Source organism: Podarcis raffonei, chromosome 8, assembly GCF_027172205.1.
Source record: "Podarcis raffonei isolate rPodRaf1 chromosome 8, rPodRaf1.pri, whole genome shotgun sequence".
NCBI classification, from domain to species: Eukaryota; Metazoa; Chordata; class Lepidosauria; order Squamata; family Lacertidae; genus Podarcis; species Podarcis raffonei.
The window spans coordinates 27,525,643-27,539,128 of record NC_070609.1 but is presented as its reverse complement, the minus strand read 5'-3'; the positions used below and the strand labels follow the sequence as shown (position 1 = coordinate 27,539,128).

Sequence of the window (13,486 nt, the reverse complement as noted above, 5' to 3'; positions counted from 1 at the left end):
CTCAGATTTGGGGAACCCCGCCTTCTTCATTTTTGATGAATGGAGGTGAAAATCACAAAACTATATTACTTACCTTTCTCATTGATTCCTATCCTCCGGAATTTGGGATTTTTCTAGGGTTGGGGGGTGGTCTGCAGCAAAGGTAACTCCCTCCCCCACTGCTGTATGACTTGCCTGATGATGTTTCTTGCTTACTTTTAATAGGTGTGATGTATAAATAAGCAAACGATGAAATAAAACCTGCCATCCAATCAAATACTGTACTTCCAGTTGATTGATCAGCTGGCTCAGTCTAATCAGTTGACCGGACTAAATGTATGAATCTGCTACCTAAGTCTCAACACTGGCACCTTTTTAGAGGATACTGAAGGAAGGTTGTGGTGTCGCTTCTGTTGAGTTAATTTACAATTTTAATAAACAAATGCTCACACTTTCTTTTTTCAGGTATAGAGGAATCTGGAATACAGAGTAGTCCCTATGAGAGTAACACACAAGAAGCCAAATGGACTAAAAACAACAAATGTGGTTAGTTTTGTGACAGACTCTGATTCAAAATATTTATTTTTTATTACTTTCATTTTTTAAAAAGAACATCCATAAGATTCAAAAGATTTCTTGGCACTGTTTTCAACTGAATTTTGATAGCGTCTGTCAACCATGGTTCTTAGTGATAGAAAAGAGGCCATATTAGTTTAACTGTATATCTGCCAGCTTTCAATAGGAACTGGAAGGAAAATGTGTTTCTTAGTAGAATTCAGCATAATACTAAGTCATTGGTTCTGTTAGCGCAATGGAAAATTATTCCCCAGTCTTCCTCTGCCCCCCAAATTTACCTTAGGGGTCCCCACAACCCCCTGGAGCAAATGGGGGGGAGAGGAGAGGGAGGGAAGTCCTGCTGTGCAAGTGGGAGTTATTCTGCTTCTGCAGCTATTTAGCTGTGTACTGCGCAATGTGTTTGCCATTAATTTTGGTACAGCAGGTGGGGAAGACAGTGACTTGAAGAAGAAGAAGAAGAAGAAGAAGAAGAAGAAGAAGAAGAAGAAGAAGAAGAAGAAGAAGTAGTTTATTTATTTATATGTCGCCCATCTGACTGGGTTATCCCAGCCACTCTGGGTGGCTTCCAACAAATTAAAACGCAGTAAGACATCAAGCATTAAAACCATCTCTATTTAGGGCTGCCTTCAGATGTCTTCTAAAAGTCAGATAGCAAGGCACTTTTCAATGTGTGCTCTGCCATTAATTGAGGAGCAAATATTTAAAATTAAACCTTTGTCTGATCTCTCTGTTAATCCAGCCTTGAAAATAGTTTATTGATTAGTCACCTGTGGCAGATACAAAATTGCATTGAGGGGACCAGGCATAACTTTTGTAAAAAAAAATCAGTTTCTGTTACAGTGGTACCTCAGGTTAAGTACTTAATTCATTCCAGAGGTCCGTAGTTAACATGAAACTGTTCTTAACCTGAAGCACCACCTTAGCTAATGGGGCCTCCTGCTGTCGCCACACCGCTGGAGGACGATTTCTGTTCTCATCCTGAAGCAAAGTTCTTAACCTGAAGCACTATTTCTGGGTTAGCGGAGTCTGTAACCTGAAGCGTATGTAACCTGAAGTGTATGTAACCCGAGGTACCACTGTATTTTCTTTTATGCTATGATAGCTTTCATTTGGACAGAAGGCCAGGGCCAACAACATCTGTGTACGTATTCACAAGTCTTAATTAATCCATTAATTTTGCCATCCTCCTCTTAGCTGGGATGAATGCCATTGGTAGACAACATTATATTTAAACTCAGGAAAAAGTGGTATGAGATATCTGCATCATATGAGTGATGCATACTCAAAAGCCTTCTACAGGAGGTTGTGTTCTTGTTAGAGAGCACATTTAGGCTGTGAGAGTTAATGAATTCTGAAAACTGATTCATCCCACACTGAATCTCAAAAACTGACTAGCTTTTTTCTTTCTTTTTTGATTCATCCAGAATTCCTTCCTTCTGATGGTGGCATCTTAATATTATCAGCTAGCTCAGTGTGGGGTTTCTTTTCTCCTCCCCACTAAACCAAGCACTATACGTAGTAACACGTGTGGGTGTTTGGGTGTTTGGATGCCTGTGCTAATTAAAGTGAGTGCTGCCAGATGCTAGTAACGCTGGGTTTTGGAAACTATACAGCTGGAGAGAGAAGCACAACCCACACACAGAAATTGGGAACTCTAGAAATCTTGGATGTGAGAAGCCTGGCTCCTCCTCAGACTGACCATGCCCTGAGAAACGTGCATAGGAAAACAGGAAGGATCCTTATCAATGAGTTCATTCACAAGGTTGTGTAAAGAAGATGAATAACCTCTTAATGCCATGTTAGGGAGGCCCACAGTTCATATTTTAAGTCCTGGCTGAATGGGCACCCAGCTGAAATTACAAGACTGCTAAATCGGTTTGGGCTTAGACTGAAATGGTATATTCATGGCAAAAATGGGGCTCCCCATCCCTTTTTCCCCCATTGACTTGAAAAATAGTTGTGAACCCAACCATCCACCCTGGTTCTCACCCAGGGCACAAACAAATTCACAGGTCACCCCAAAGTCTCTCACAAGAAAGAAGATTCTCTAGTCTCCTGCTCTAGGGTTCATGAGCAGGCACCAAGGTCTGATAGAGCTTCCCTAGGCTGAATGAGTTTCACTGTGTTGTCTCAGCATGAAGTAAACTTGCTTGACAGGTACTTGTTACACCAGGGTTAGGTAATCATTGGTCCTTCAGGTTTTTTGATGGCCACCAACTTGGATGGTTTTAAAAGAGGATTAGACAAACTCACGGGGGATAAGGCTGTCAGGGGGATGGCTGGGTTCTGCCTCCACTGCTGGAGTATGCCTCTGAATACTAATTGCTGAGAATCACAAGTAGCGAGAGTGCTGTTGTGTTGAGGTCCTTCTTGAGAGCTTCCCAGAGGAGGCATCTGGTTGGCCACTGTGAGAATGTGGTTCAGGACTAGATGAGCCATTGGCCAGATGCAGCAGCATTTTCTTAAGTTTGTATGAGAAGGGCATTCAAACATTCTTGCAGATGCATAGAACCCCGTACATGCTGTTGTGAGTTTTTGATGGCAACTGTGGCAAAAATGGAATTTTTAATTGGGCTAGTGAATGCATTTTTTAATTGTACCCCTGGCTGCAGACTAAGCTTGCTTGAGGATTGTGACCTTAGAAAGCTCTGCGAAATAGGTAGCCTTGGATTGCATTTTTCAAAAGCGAGAGGCCTTGTTTAGGGAAAAGCCTGGCAACTGACCAGTTCTAGTCTCTTAAGGGTGGATATTTGTCATTTTCACTTCCCCTGCCAGCTGGAGTTAAGCGTGCGAAGGGAAAGCAAAAAGTTATGTTTGTACATACGTGTCAATGACCCCATGCCTCAGAGTCTTTCCCGGAAGGCCAGTTTGATGATTTCTTGGAAGTCGCTCCCAAACCATGCTCTTTGGAGTTGGAGAATTTATTTTGCCATAAGGAATCTTTTAGGAAGGCATGACAAACACAGCTTTTTCTGAGATGTGGATATATATATATATATATATATATATATATATATATATATATATATTCCTACACTCCACTCCTCTTTAGCAGCTCCTCCTGGCTTCTGTGAAAGGCTTCTTCTGGTCTCCTAGCCAAGCATAGATCAGGTCCACATAACATATAAGCAAGAGACAAACGATAGCTTTTAAGAAAGGGACTTTGAGTGAGGTTTTGCTTCACACCACCCTTTTGTCTCCTCTAGTTATACAGGGTTTTGAAACAATACAAAATCTTGTTCAACAGAAGAGAAATTAGGTTGGGTAGACATAGCCTGGGCAGCCATTGTTCTTCCAAACCATCTTCCACTCCAACCATCTGTTGTCATCTCTAACCATCTGTTGGAGAAGGGCCATGGTTCAGTGGAAGAGTATCTGCTTTGCAAGCAGAAGGTCCCAGGTTCAATCCCTGGCATCTCCTGGTAGGGCTGGGAGACACCCTTGTCTGTGTTGCATAGCCAGCCTCATATAAACAACATGATTAAGTCTAATTAATGCATTAAGGGGTTAATACCATAGAGTAAGCTGTCCAACCAGGTTTACTTATGTCCACTTCCCCTCACCTTGGGAAGAAATGGGCATTTGTTCTTAGCCTTTCTGAGAAGCTCAAGAGGCTTGAGCTGGTTGCTCTAGCTCAGACTGCATGGCTCTCCCAAGCCACTCTTTGAGTTCCTGTACCAATAATTTAGGAACTTTCACCACTTTGTAACTAAGTCAAGTTTTACTCCCTGTGCAACTTTCTGAAGCTTGTGAATCTGACCTTTGGAGAGTTTGTAAGTAAACCATTTTTAACTTAACAAATGTGTGGTCTTTTTCTGTGCCAGAGCAAGTGGAAAATTTTGGAAGGAACTTGGAGGGCATATTTTAAAGGTCGAAAAGTCTATATTTCTACTTTACTTTGATGCATATTTTTGTGATTTTACATCAATGCTGACGCTTTGTCAACAAAAAGAACTTGCCCCAAACCTGGATTTTGGCAACAAGGGAATTCTCCTTCCTTTACATATACCGTATTTTTCGCTCTATAAGACGCACCAGACTACAAGACGCACCTAGTTTTTGGAGGAGGAAAACAAGAAAAAAAATATTCTGAATCTCAGAATCCAGAACAGCAAGAGGGATCGCTGCGCAGTGAAAGCAGCAATCCCTCTTGCTCTTCTGGCTTCTGTGATAGCTGCGCAGCCTGCATTCGCTCCATAAGACACACACACATTTCCCCTTACTTTATAGGAGGGAAAAAGTGCACCTTATAGAGCAAAAAATACGGTATTTTGAACAACAGTCTGAACCCCTGAAGAGCTGCTACCAGTCAGTGTAGTTAATAACTGAGCTCGGTAGACCCAAGGGTCTGAATTGGTGTAAAGCAGCTTTCTATATTTCTATCTTATCTCCAACCACAGCTTCAGAACATGCTATAACCAATGCTCCCACACCTTTCGTGACCCCAGAGTTACCTCCAGAATGATGACATTGCAAACTAACACATGTTTGAGCTGTGCCTCACCCTGTGTATCACCCAGTTCATTTTTTAAAAAAAATTATGGACTTGTAAATTTGGAAAAACCTCTGTGCATATGGCACATTTCCCTCAGGGTTGGGCAAAGTTTGACTACAATGCCTCACTTTGAGAAATTACAGTGGTACCTCTGGTTACGAACTTAAGTCATTCCAGAGGTCCGTTCTTAACCTGAAACCGTTCTTAACCTGAGGTACCACTTTAGTTAATGGGGTCTCCCACTGCCACTGCCGCTGCCGTGGCCGGGTGATTTCTGTTCTGATCCTGAGGTAAAGTTCTTAACCCGAGGTACTACTTCCGGGTTAGTGGAGTCTGTAACCCGAGGTGTTTGTAACCTGAGGTACCACTGTACCCCTTTGGCCTTTTCTCAGAACAAGGCAAGGATGGTGTGGAAAGGGAAGCAGAGAGTTAGCATAGCCATTACTAATCAACTGGCAAAATTATAAAAATCAAGGGGTTAGAGCAGCAAGTGACACAGGAGAAGTGGGTGGCAGAGGCAGCAGCAACTCAGGTGGCAAAGTCTTTTGTGCCAGCCCAGCCATCTGGACATGTTCATTTTAAATTTATCAGTAAGGCCTGGAACTGTGTCTCATGTCAGCACTATTTGCCCTAGTTCCTCAGCCTTCATGTCCAGCTTATAAGATTTCCAGAGGCATCTAGTTGGCCACTGTGGGAGATATGATGCTTGATAAGATGCAGCTTTGATCCAGTTCAGCAGGGCTCTCCTTAGGCTATGCCTCAACCTTGTACAAATGTGATTAGGGATACTAGAGAAATCCTATGGTCAGGAACAGAAATCAGTCAAGTGAATAGGATTCATTCACAGTGTTGTTTGCAGATTTAAAAACTATATGCAATTAATGACTTTTTTTAAAAAAAAAATGATTCCCTAACTTTGAAATTGTTGTTGTTGTTTAGTCGTGTGCGACTCTTTGTGACCCCATGGACCAGAGCATGCCAGCACTTTGAAATTAATGTTATGCAAATTACATTAAATACTGGGCAGTGAGATGTATAACATGGTATGTGGCAGAAACCGAACTGCAGCTGAATGGAAATGGCACTGATTATGACAATATAGATTAGAACAGAAATTCCTGCCTTCTTACATCAATACCAGTCACCTTGCCTTTTCTGTCTGCCTTCTAATCTGTTTTTCAGTGTGGCGATTCATAAGGGCTATGAATGCAGCAGTCTAATATCCAAATACCCATTAAACGTCTTTCTCTTTTTCTTGCAGATGATGAAGTTTGCTTGGGACAACTACAAGCAATATGCAATGGGGAAAAATGAACTGAGACCTCTCACTAAGAATGGGCACATCGGGAACATGTTTGGTGAGCTGAACAATTTGCTGGAACAATTTCAACTGTTCAATGTTTAGGAAATAGAAAATTAGATTAGAGGCAGACATACATACATTAAGGACTGACTAAGCCCACGGTGGAGCCACACTTTCCCCTTGTAGGACAGATGTACACATTTCGAAACTGAATCAAGGCCGGGAGCAACAGTCCTTTCTGTTTCCAGCAGAATCTGGGCTGTGTAGAATACTGATTATTTGGCCCATACAACAGCCATGAAGCTTCTCCCTGACAACTGGGGAGAGAAGGTTTTAAGAATCCTAAGGAATTTGGGAAGGGTGGAGGGACATAAATCTGTGCTGGAGGCTGAACAGGTATATATGTCTGAAGAGGAAGAGGAAGAAGAGTAGAGGGAGATTGGAAGGGGGGGGGAACAGACCAAGTTCCTGAAAGGAGATGTGCCTTAGGGCCTTACATGCTAGTATCATAGCTTTTTAAAATTGCAAAAGGTAGGTACTGTATGTAAAAGCAGTTGAAATTAGTTCTGTTCTGAAAAAGCTTGCATGAAACCATTCCCCTGCAACATGAATTGTCAGAACAGGTTTCCCCCTGTAAATTCACTCTTTTAGATGCAGTCCAGAGTTATGACCAAGTTAACTGCCCTTTTTACATAGTGGAATGAAGATTACACAATGTGCAGTGATTGCAAAATGGTCATTTAATGACCTCGCCACACAGGCAGATCCCTACTGAGCCAAGCAATGGGGAGATTACAGTCAAGATCATGGGCCCTGGATGAGCTGAAAGCCCCTCGGGATTTCCTTCTGAGAGCAGAGAACAAGCAGCAGAACTTTAGGACAAAAACTGTACAGCTTTCAATCATTCGGCTGATTCGAAAGGAGAATGACCCTGCTTTCTCCGGGTGCACCAAGGAGCTCTCTGATGCTCCAGGACCAAGCAGGATTGCTGTCCCCTCACATCAGCCAATAAGAGGCAGCAATTCTGCTTAGCACTGGGGCTGGGTGTGCCAGAGAGCTCTTTCATGCACCTGAACCCAGTACTAAGCAGCCTTGATTCTTCTATCCCCGTCAACTGGCAGAGAGGGGAGAATCAAATACCTTTCTCGAACAACATCAGCAAACTGCAGCCATCAGTGGTAGGGAGGGAAGAAACAATGACCTGTGCTTGGAACATGCGGCCAACAACTTCCCAAGCAGGAACCCCACATAAAGCACTCTGACTGATGGGCAAGACAAGCCACCGGTCAACTTTGGCCTGTAAAGCCGATCCTTATAAGGATTTGCCCCGTGGAACCAGAAAGGTTGCCCCTTTCCTGTCTTGGGCCCTGCTTCCAAGCTTCTGTGAAGGAGAGGTGGAGGTTCTGTGGCCTTACTCTCAGTATGAATCTGTGGCTCTCTGAACTGGCCATGCATTTCCTCTCACGTCAGTTCTATTCAGAGAAAGATGCTTCTCATGAAATATTGAAAACATGAATCAATATTAAAGGCTTTGCTTTGTGTGCTTACTGGTTTGTATAATTTTCTCTTTAGCCGATTATAGTGTTTTGGGTAACTCAAATGCTTATGCTGCTTAGGCAGCTGGTGTTCTCTTCGTCGGCCTCTTTCTTTTCTTTCCCTCTCCCCTCGTGCTTTTCTGAAGCTAAGCAGCCTCCTTTGTCACTCAGCTCCCCAATGCCATCACCTTTTGATTTGACAAATTGATTTTTTTAAAAAAAATGTTAATTTCTATACAGTATAATAATCTCTAGCCAGCTCTACGTAAAGCTGGAAAAGCATTATAGCTGTTCTGATTTAAACAAAATTGTTGAGGCACACTGTAGGCTGCTGGTTTGGGTGGTTGACATTTGCTGCATTTGCTTGGACTGCTTTAGCATGGAGGACCCTTGAGGCTGCCAGGAGGGTTGTTAGGAATTGTGACGGCCACCATCTGTAACCTGGATTTCAGCCCATCAGGTCTGGGCACTCTTGGCATTTAGTCTCTCTCATTCCTTTTCCATCACTTGTGTAAAGGATCAGATAAGGACATCTGGCTGTTGCCTCTCCACCATCACCACTAACACATAGACCTGTCCTGGCTCCTATTTGAGGGCGCAGTACTTGGACTCTCTGATCAATAGTTGCCAAAGGCTTTAATCCAGAATTCACTGCATGACCAAAACATAGATGCAAGCCAGCTGTTATATCTGAGCACTAAGTTACATGGTGGAGCATAAGCTAAGACATTCCAACACTTGACACGTGTCCTGAGCTCTCCTTCTGAATAGCAGTGTGGGCACAATCATTTGCTTTGCTTTGGCGATCCAAGCTTTGGGACTGAGAAAGCAAAAAGGCACTCCTGTGAGTGGGCTAGGTCAGCCACATCCTTAGAGGCAGAGTTGGAGTGGTCAGCTCACTGTCTGATCTAGCCTCAGGTGTCTTCCTGGGGACAGGAAGCGCTTTGATGATGGGAGGGGGCAGCAGAGTTGCATCAGGTGGCTTCTCTGCTGAGAGGACTTGAGGCAAGACTTTTCTTTGACAGCCCACATGGCTCCTCCTCAACATCTAGAGCAGTGCCTCCTGAACTTCTGGGCCCTCCCCCAGGATCCAGTTCTACAGCCACTTGACATTCCTCTCCCTCATTACACTAGTCCTGCTGGTACATCTCCTCAAGACTCATGTCAAGACTGGCCCTTTTACAGCTTCATGCAAATGGAGAGTTTTGCACTGGAGCAGCTATATACAATGCACTCGATAATTTCTCTTTATTGACCCACCTGCTCAAGGCTGCCTCTGGGAGAAGAAGCGGAACGAACCTCTGCCCTCCCACCACTCTGCTTCTAAAAATGGCTTAGTTGCCTCTGGACTTTTGCTGAAGTCACTGCAGAATCTAAAGCCTTGGTCTCTGCTCCTATGTTACTCTTCGTGTGGAATTGGTTATTTCAGCTGAGAGGCTCCTGTTAATAATCCCACTCTTTTAACTGTGGGTTCTTCCCTGTTGCCAGAGTTGGTGAGTTAATGGACGAATCCTTGCATCCTTCCAAAGGTTCTGAGAGCAGCAAACACACAAACAATCTGAAAAGCATCTAAAAGCAATTCGAATAGAGGTGCAGACTGGGAAAGAACTCTACATGAAAGGCTTGTTGAAAGAGGAAGGTGTTTTGTAGGCACTGAAAAGATAAGAGAGGAAGTACCTGTATAATATTTAGCTTGGAAGGGGGTTCCAAGAAGTAGTTGCCATCACGCTAAAGGCCAAATTCCAATTATTGCATGGAATGGATCTCCCAATAAAATGTTCGCAGGAGGCCCTCACCTGCAGATTGCAGTGATCAGTTGGGTGTATAAGGGGTGAGATAGCCCCACCCCCAGTGGCTTCCTTCATGCAGCTTGGGAGCACTGGGGCAGGAGCAGCCCCTTCCTTTCCCCGGGGGTGCTGCACTTGTACACAGTTGTATACTTGGAAAACCACCATCTGGAAGTGCTCCGTGATTGAGTCTGGCTTTCTTTATCTGTGCTCCTTGCCTTCCTGCATCTTGCAACTATTTTCCAATCTGCTAAGCTTTACCCAAACTCCTAAAGGAACATGACACCAAAAAGGGAACAAGAGTCGGAGAATATTTTAATGTGTTTATCATGCTCAAGCTATTGGTGCTACTTAGGAGAGACTTGTACTGCATTTATGAGAGCTCCTGAGAAAATGTCCTGGAGCAGAAGGGCTTGTGCTAGTTAGTGCTCTTCTCATCCTCCGCTCCCCACAGAGCAAAGTCAGCGGATCCCCTTGCCGAGTAACTTTACTCCCAACAACACTCAGTGCATTTAAGAATTCAGGAGATTCTGCTCCCCAATCTCCCCTTTGATACAAAGGCTTAAAAATTTTGAGTCACAGATGGGAAGCGTAGGCAGCCCCGGTACTTTCCTTCCTGGAGGTGTCAAAATTGAGCAAAAGCCTTATTTGCAGCTGCTTCTGCGTGGGAGGGAGGATACCACACCAAGGCTATTTTCAACTGTGTGTGTGCAACTGCGAAATCTTCAAGTTCCTTAAGGGTGTAACATGTGCTTTTCAGTTGTGCATAGGATGCTCACTTACGGCATTACCTTCCTTATTCAGCAGTGGCCAGATTGTGAACTTGAGGAGGAACTAGGGGGTGAATGAGCAGCCCCTCCCTCAAGCATATCTCCACACTGCCTGTGATACTGAAGAATGGTTGAATCTGGACATGCCTGCTCTAGGAGGGAACTGTAGACACCCAATAACTGATTGCTAGAAGATTTAGAACAGATAAAATAAAGTGGCTACTAGTCGTGATGGCTATGCCCTACCTCCATCGTTGAGGCAGCTTCCAAATACTTCCAAATACCAGTTGCTAGAAACCACAGGAGGGGAGAGTGCTCTTGTGCTTATGTTCTGCTTGCTGGTTTCCCACGGGCATCTGGTTGGCCATTTTGAGTACAGGTCCTGGACTAGATGAGCCATCAACCTGATCCAGCAGGCTATTCTTTTCTTCTTAGAGTTGTCAGTCAGATCACACACAAAAAACACTTGAAAGCAGTAGAGCACATGCTCTGCATGCAGACGGTCCCAGGTTCAATCCCCAGTGTCTCAGCACAGGGCTGGGAAAAGGCACCTTGTCTGAAACATTGGAGAGCTGCTGCCAATCACAGTAGGCAATACTCAGCCATTGGACCGATAGTCTGACTTTGGTGTAAGGTTTCCGTGCGCTGCTCTGGTTTCACCAGAAGCGGCTTAGTCATGCTGGCCACATGACCCGGAAAAACTCTCTGCGGACAAACGTCGGCTCCCTCAGCCAGTAAAGCAAGATGAGGACCACAACCCCAGAGTCGTTCGCAACTGGACTTAACTGTCAGGGGTCCTTTACCTTTACTTTTTACTGTAGCTTCCTGTGTAGCTATGAGCATGATGTTGTTTGTTGGACCTAGCCATCTACAGAACTGTAGCTTGGCCCTGAAGCCTGAGTGTCAAGGGGAGCTCTTCTACTATTGATTTTTTTTTACCATCTGCCTCTCATTGCCCCAACCCTTGCTTCATTCTGAGTTGGCAGGTGGTGGTGTGAATCAGGTTAGGTTAGGTTGAAGGTGCAGCTGCCTCAAACAAATCCAGACAGCCTCTCTCTCTCATCTGCATACCTTTGCACTCTTCCTTACCTGTCCCCATTGTACCATTTTAACACAACCCCTTGCTAAGGTAAGCCCAGCGTAATGCCTGTTCACTGCCCCCCCCTCCTTCCTTTCATCCTGCTGCTGGTTCTGCAGTAACCTGAGCAAATTAACATTGGAAAGTGCACCGTGATCCTTTTTTCCTTCAGAGGTGCTAGAGAGAAGGACATTTATTATCTGGCTAGGCATTTCAAGCACACCTGTCACCACAATGACTGCCATTATACAACAGACTTATTATTCTGCCTGCTCCCTGTGTCTGTCATATCTACTTATTATTCTGACAAAACGTTTTAAATCCCTTTAGCCTGGCAGCATTTTATATAGTTATGGGGAAAGGAGCTGAATTCTGTTCTAAGGGTGCATCAACAAAATTTATCAGTTAAGGTCTGATATGTCACTATCTGAACTCCAGTGCTGTTTTTAGATGCTAGAGATTTTCCTCTTCTTTCTCTCTCTCCGCCCCCCCCCCCGTCCTGGTATTACTTTGTGTGCACCATGTTGGTAGCCGAAAGGATCCATCTTGTGACTTGTTTCCCTGTCTTAATTCGTGCTTGAATTCAGATGGTAAATAAAAACAGATTCTCATAACAGTGTTAGGCCCAGGGCATAGTTTTTGTTCTATACCTTTGTGTAGCTGATTACTAATCAATTTGCTTGTATGCCTCCTTTCCCCGGAATTGTGCCCAAGGCAGCTCATAACAAATCAAAACAGAGCAATAAAAATTTTGGTAATAAAAGCAAAAATACACAGCCAAAAAGACTAATCAGTATCAATATGTCACACAGTTTCTTAACAACTCAGTTAAAAAGCTCAATTTCCAATAATTGTAATAGTTCATTTTGGTAAGATCTCCGAATCTATTAATAATATATTATAACTATAAAAAATAATAATTCTAACAACAGTTGTAAAAGTACAAGATGTAAATGCTATAAAAAGCTAGAGGCGTAGTAGCTTTCTAAAGCATGCCATTTTCTTTCCAGTGGACCTATCAAGGAGCTGATTCTATCAAGAAGATGGCAGGTCCATTTTGTTGAACAATCCAATCCTCAGCTCTCACGTAGGCTTTTATCCCTTTCTTTCCAGACACCAGGAGGGAGAGTACCTCTCCTAATGCCCCAGGGTAGGAATCCACCAGGTTTACCATACAAGCTCTCATCAGAACCTGAAAGCATCAACCTTCCTTCTCCAGTCCAATCAAGCAGGTCTCCTATGGCACCTCTAAGAGTGGCTTGGGGCTGGAACAGCTGGATCTCTTCTGGCCAAGATGGTGCAGCAGTCCCCCTCCCCCATTTGCTTACTTACAAATTTGGCTTCGGTGCTTTAATGTTACTGAAAGCTTGAGATGGATAAGAATTTCAGTGGGTGATCCCTCCATTAATAGAGTTCGCTTCTAGTTGAGACGCTGTTGAAACAGGAGGTTAATTCTCACACTGGAAGCCAACATGAACTAAATAAGTAGTTCATTCAGTGCATCCAGAAAGATGTGTTCAGACTTGGGGTTTGTTAACTCTCCTGAGAGAGTGAGTTCCATGATGGGCAAAGATGTTGCCAATGGCGAATATGGTTTCCACTTGGAAGCTGACATGAAGAGGAGGAACCCTTGGCTGGTTTCAAAGACTGCAGTAGGACACAGGTGTAAAAACTGAGTGTCTGATGAGGAATTCAACCTCCTGAGATTTCTCTTGAAATGGAATGTGTGCTTATTTTTGAAACAGCAATCTGCTAGCCCTTAAGGCTGAAGTGATACTCTTGAAAGTGGCAGGGCTTGAGGAATACTAACAGGCAGTTTCAGCATAATTTGAGGAAGGACCATAGCTCAGCGGTAGAGCAATTGTCTTGCATACAGAAGGTCCCAGGTTCAATCTCTGGTGTCTCAAGGTAGGGCTGGGAAAGCTCCTGCCTGAAACCCTGGAGGGCTGCTGCCAGTCAGTGT

General features: G+C 43.9%; 1 protein-coding gene across 2 annotated transcripts in view; it reads left to right on the top strand.

Moving 5' to 3' along the window:
* The window catches only part of MAN1C1 (mannosidase alpha class 1C member 1), a 126,792-nt gene that overhangs the window by 43,494 nt on the left and 69,812 nt on the right, over positions 1-13,486 (top strand). For both annotated transcript variants that reach the window (XM_053398740.1, XM_053398741.1), the window contains exon 2: positions 6,312-6,408. In XM_053398740.1, the coding sequence (XP_053254715.1) occupies positions 6,312-6,408 (97 nt within the window). The remainder of the gene's footprint in view (positions 1-6,311; positions 6,409-13,486) is intronic.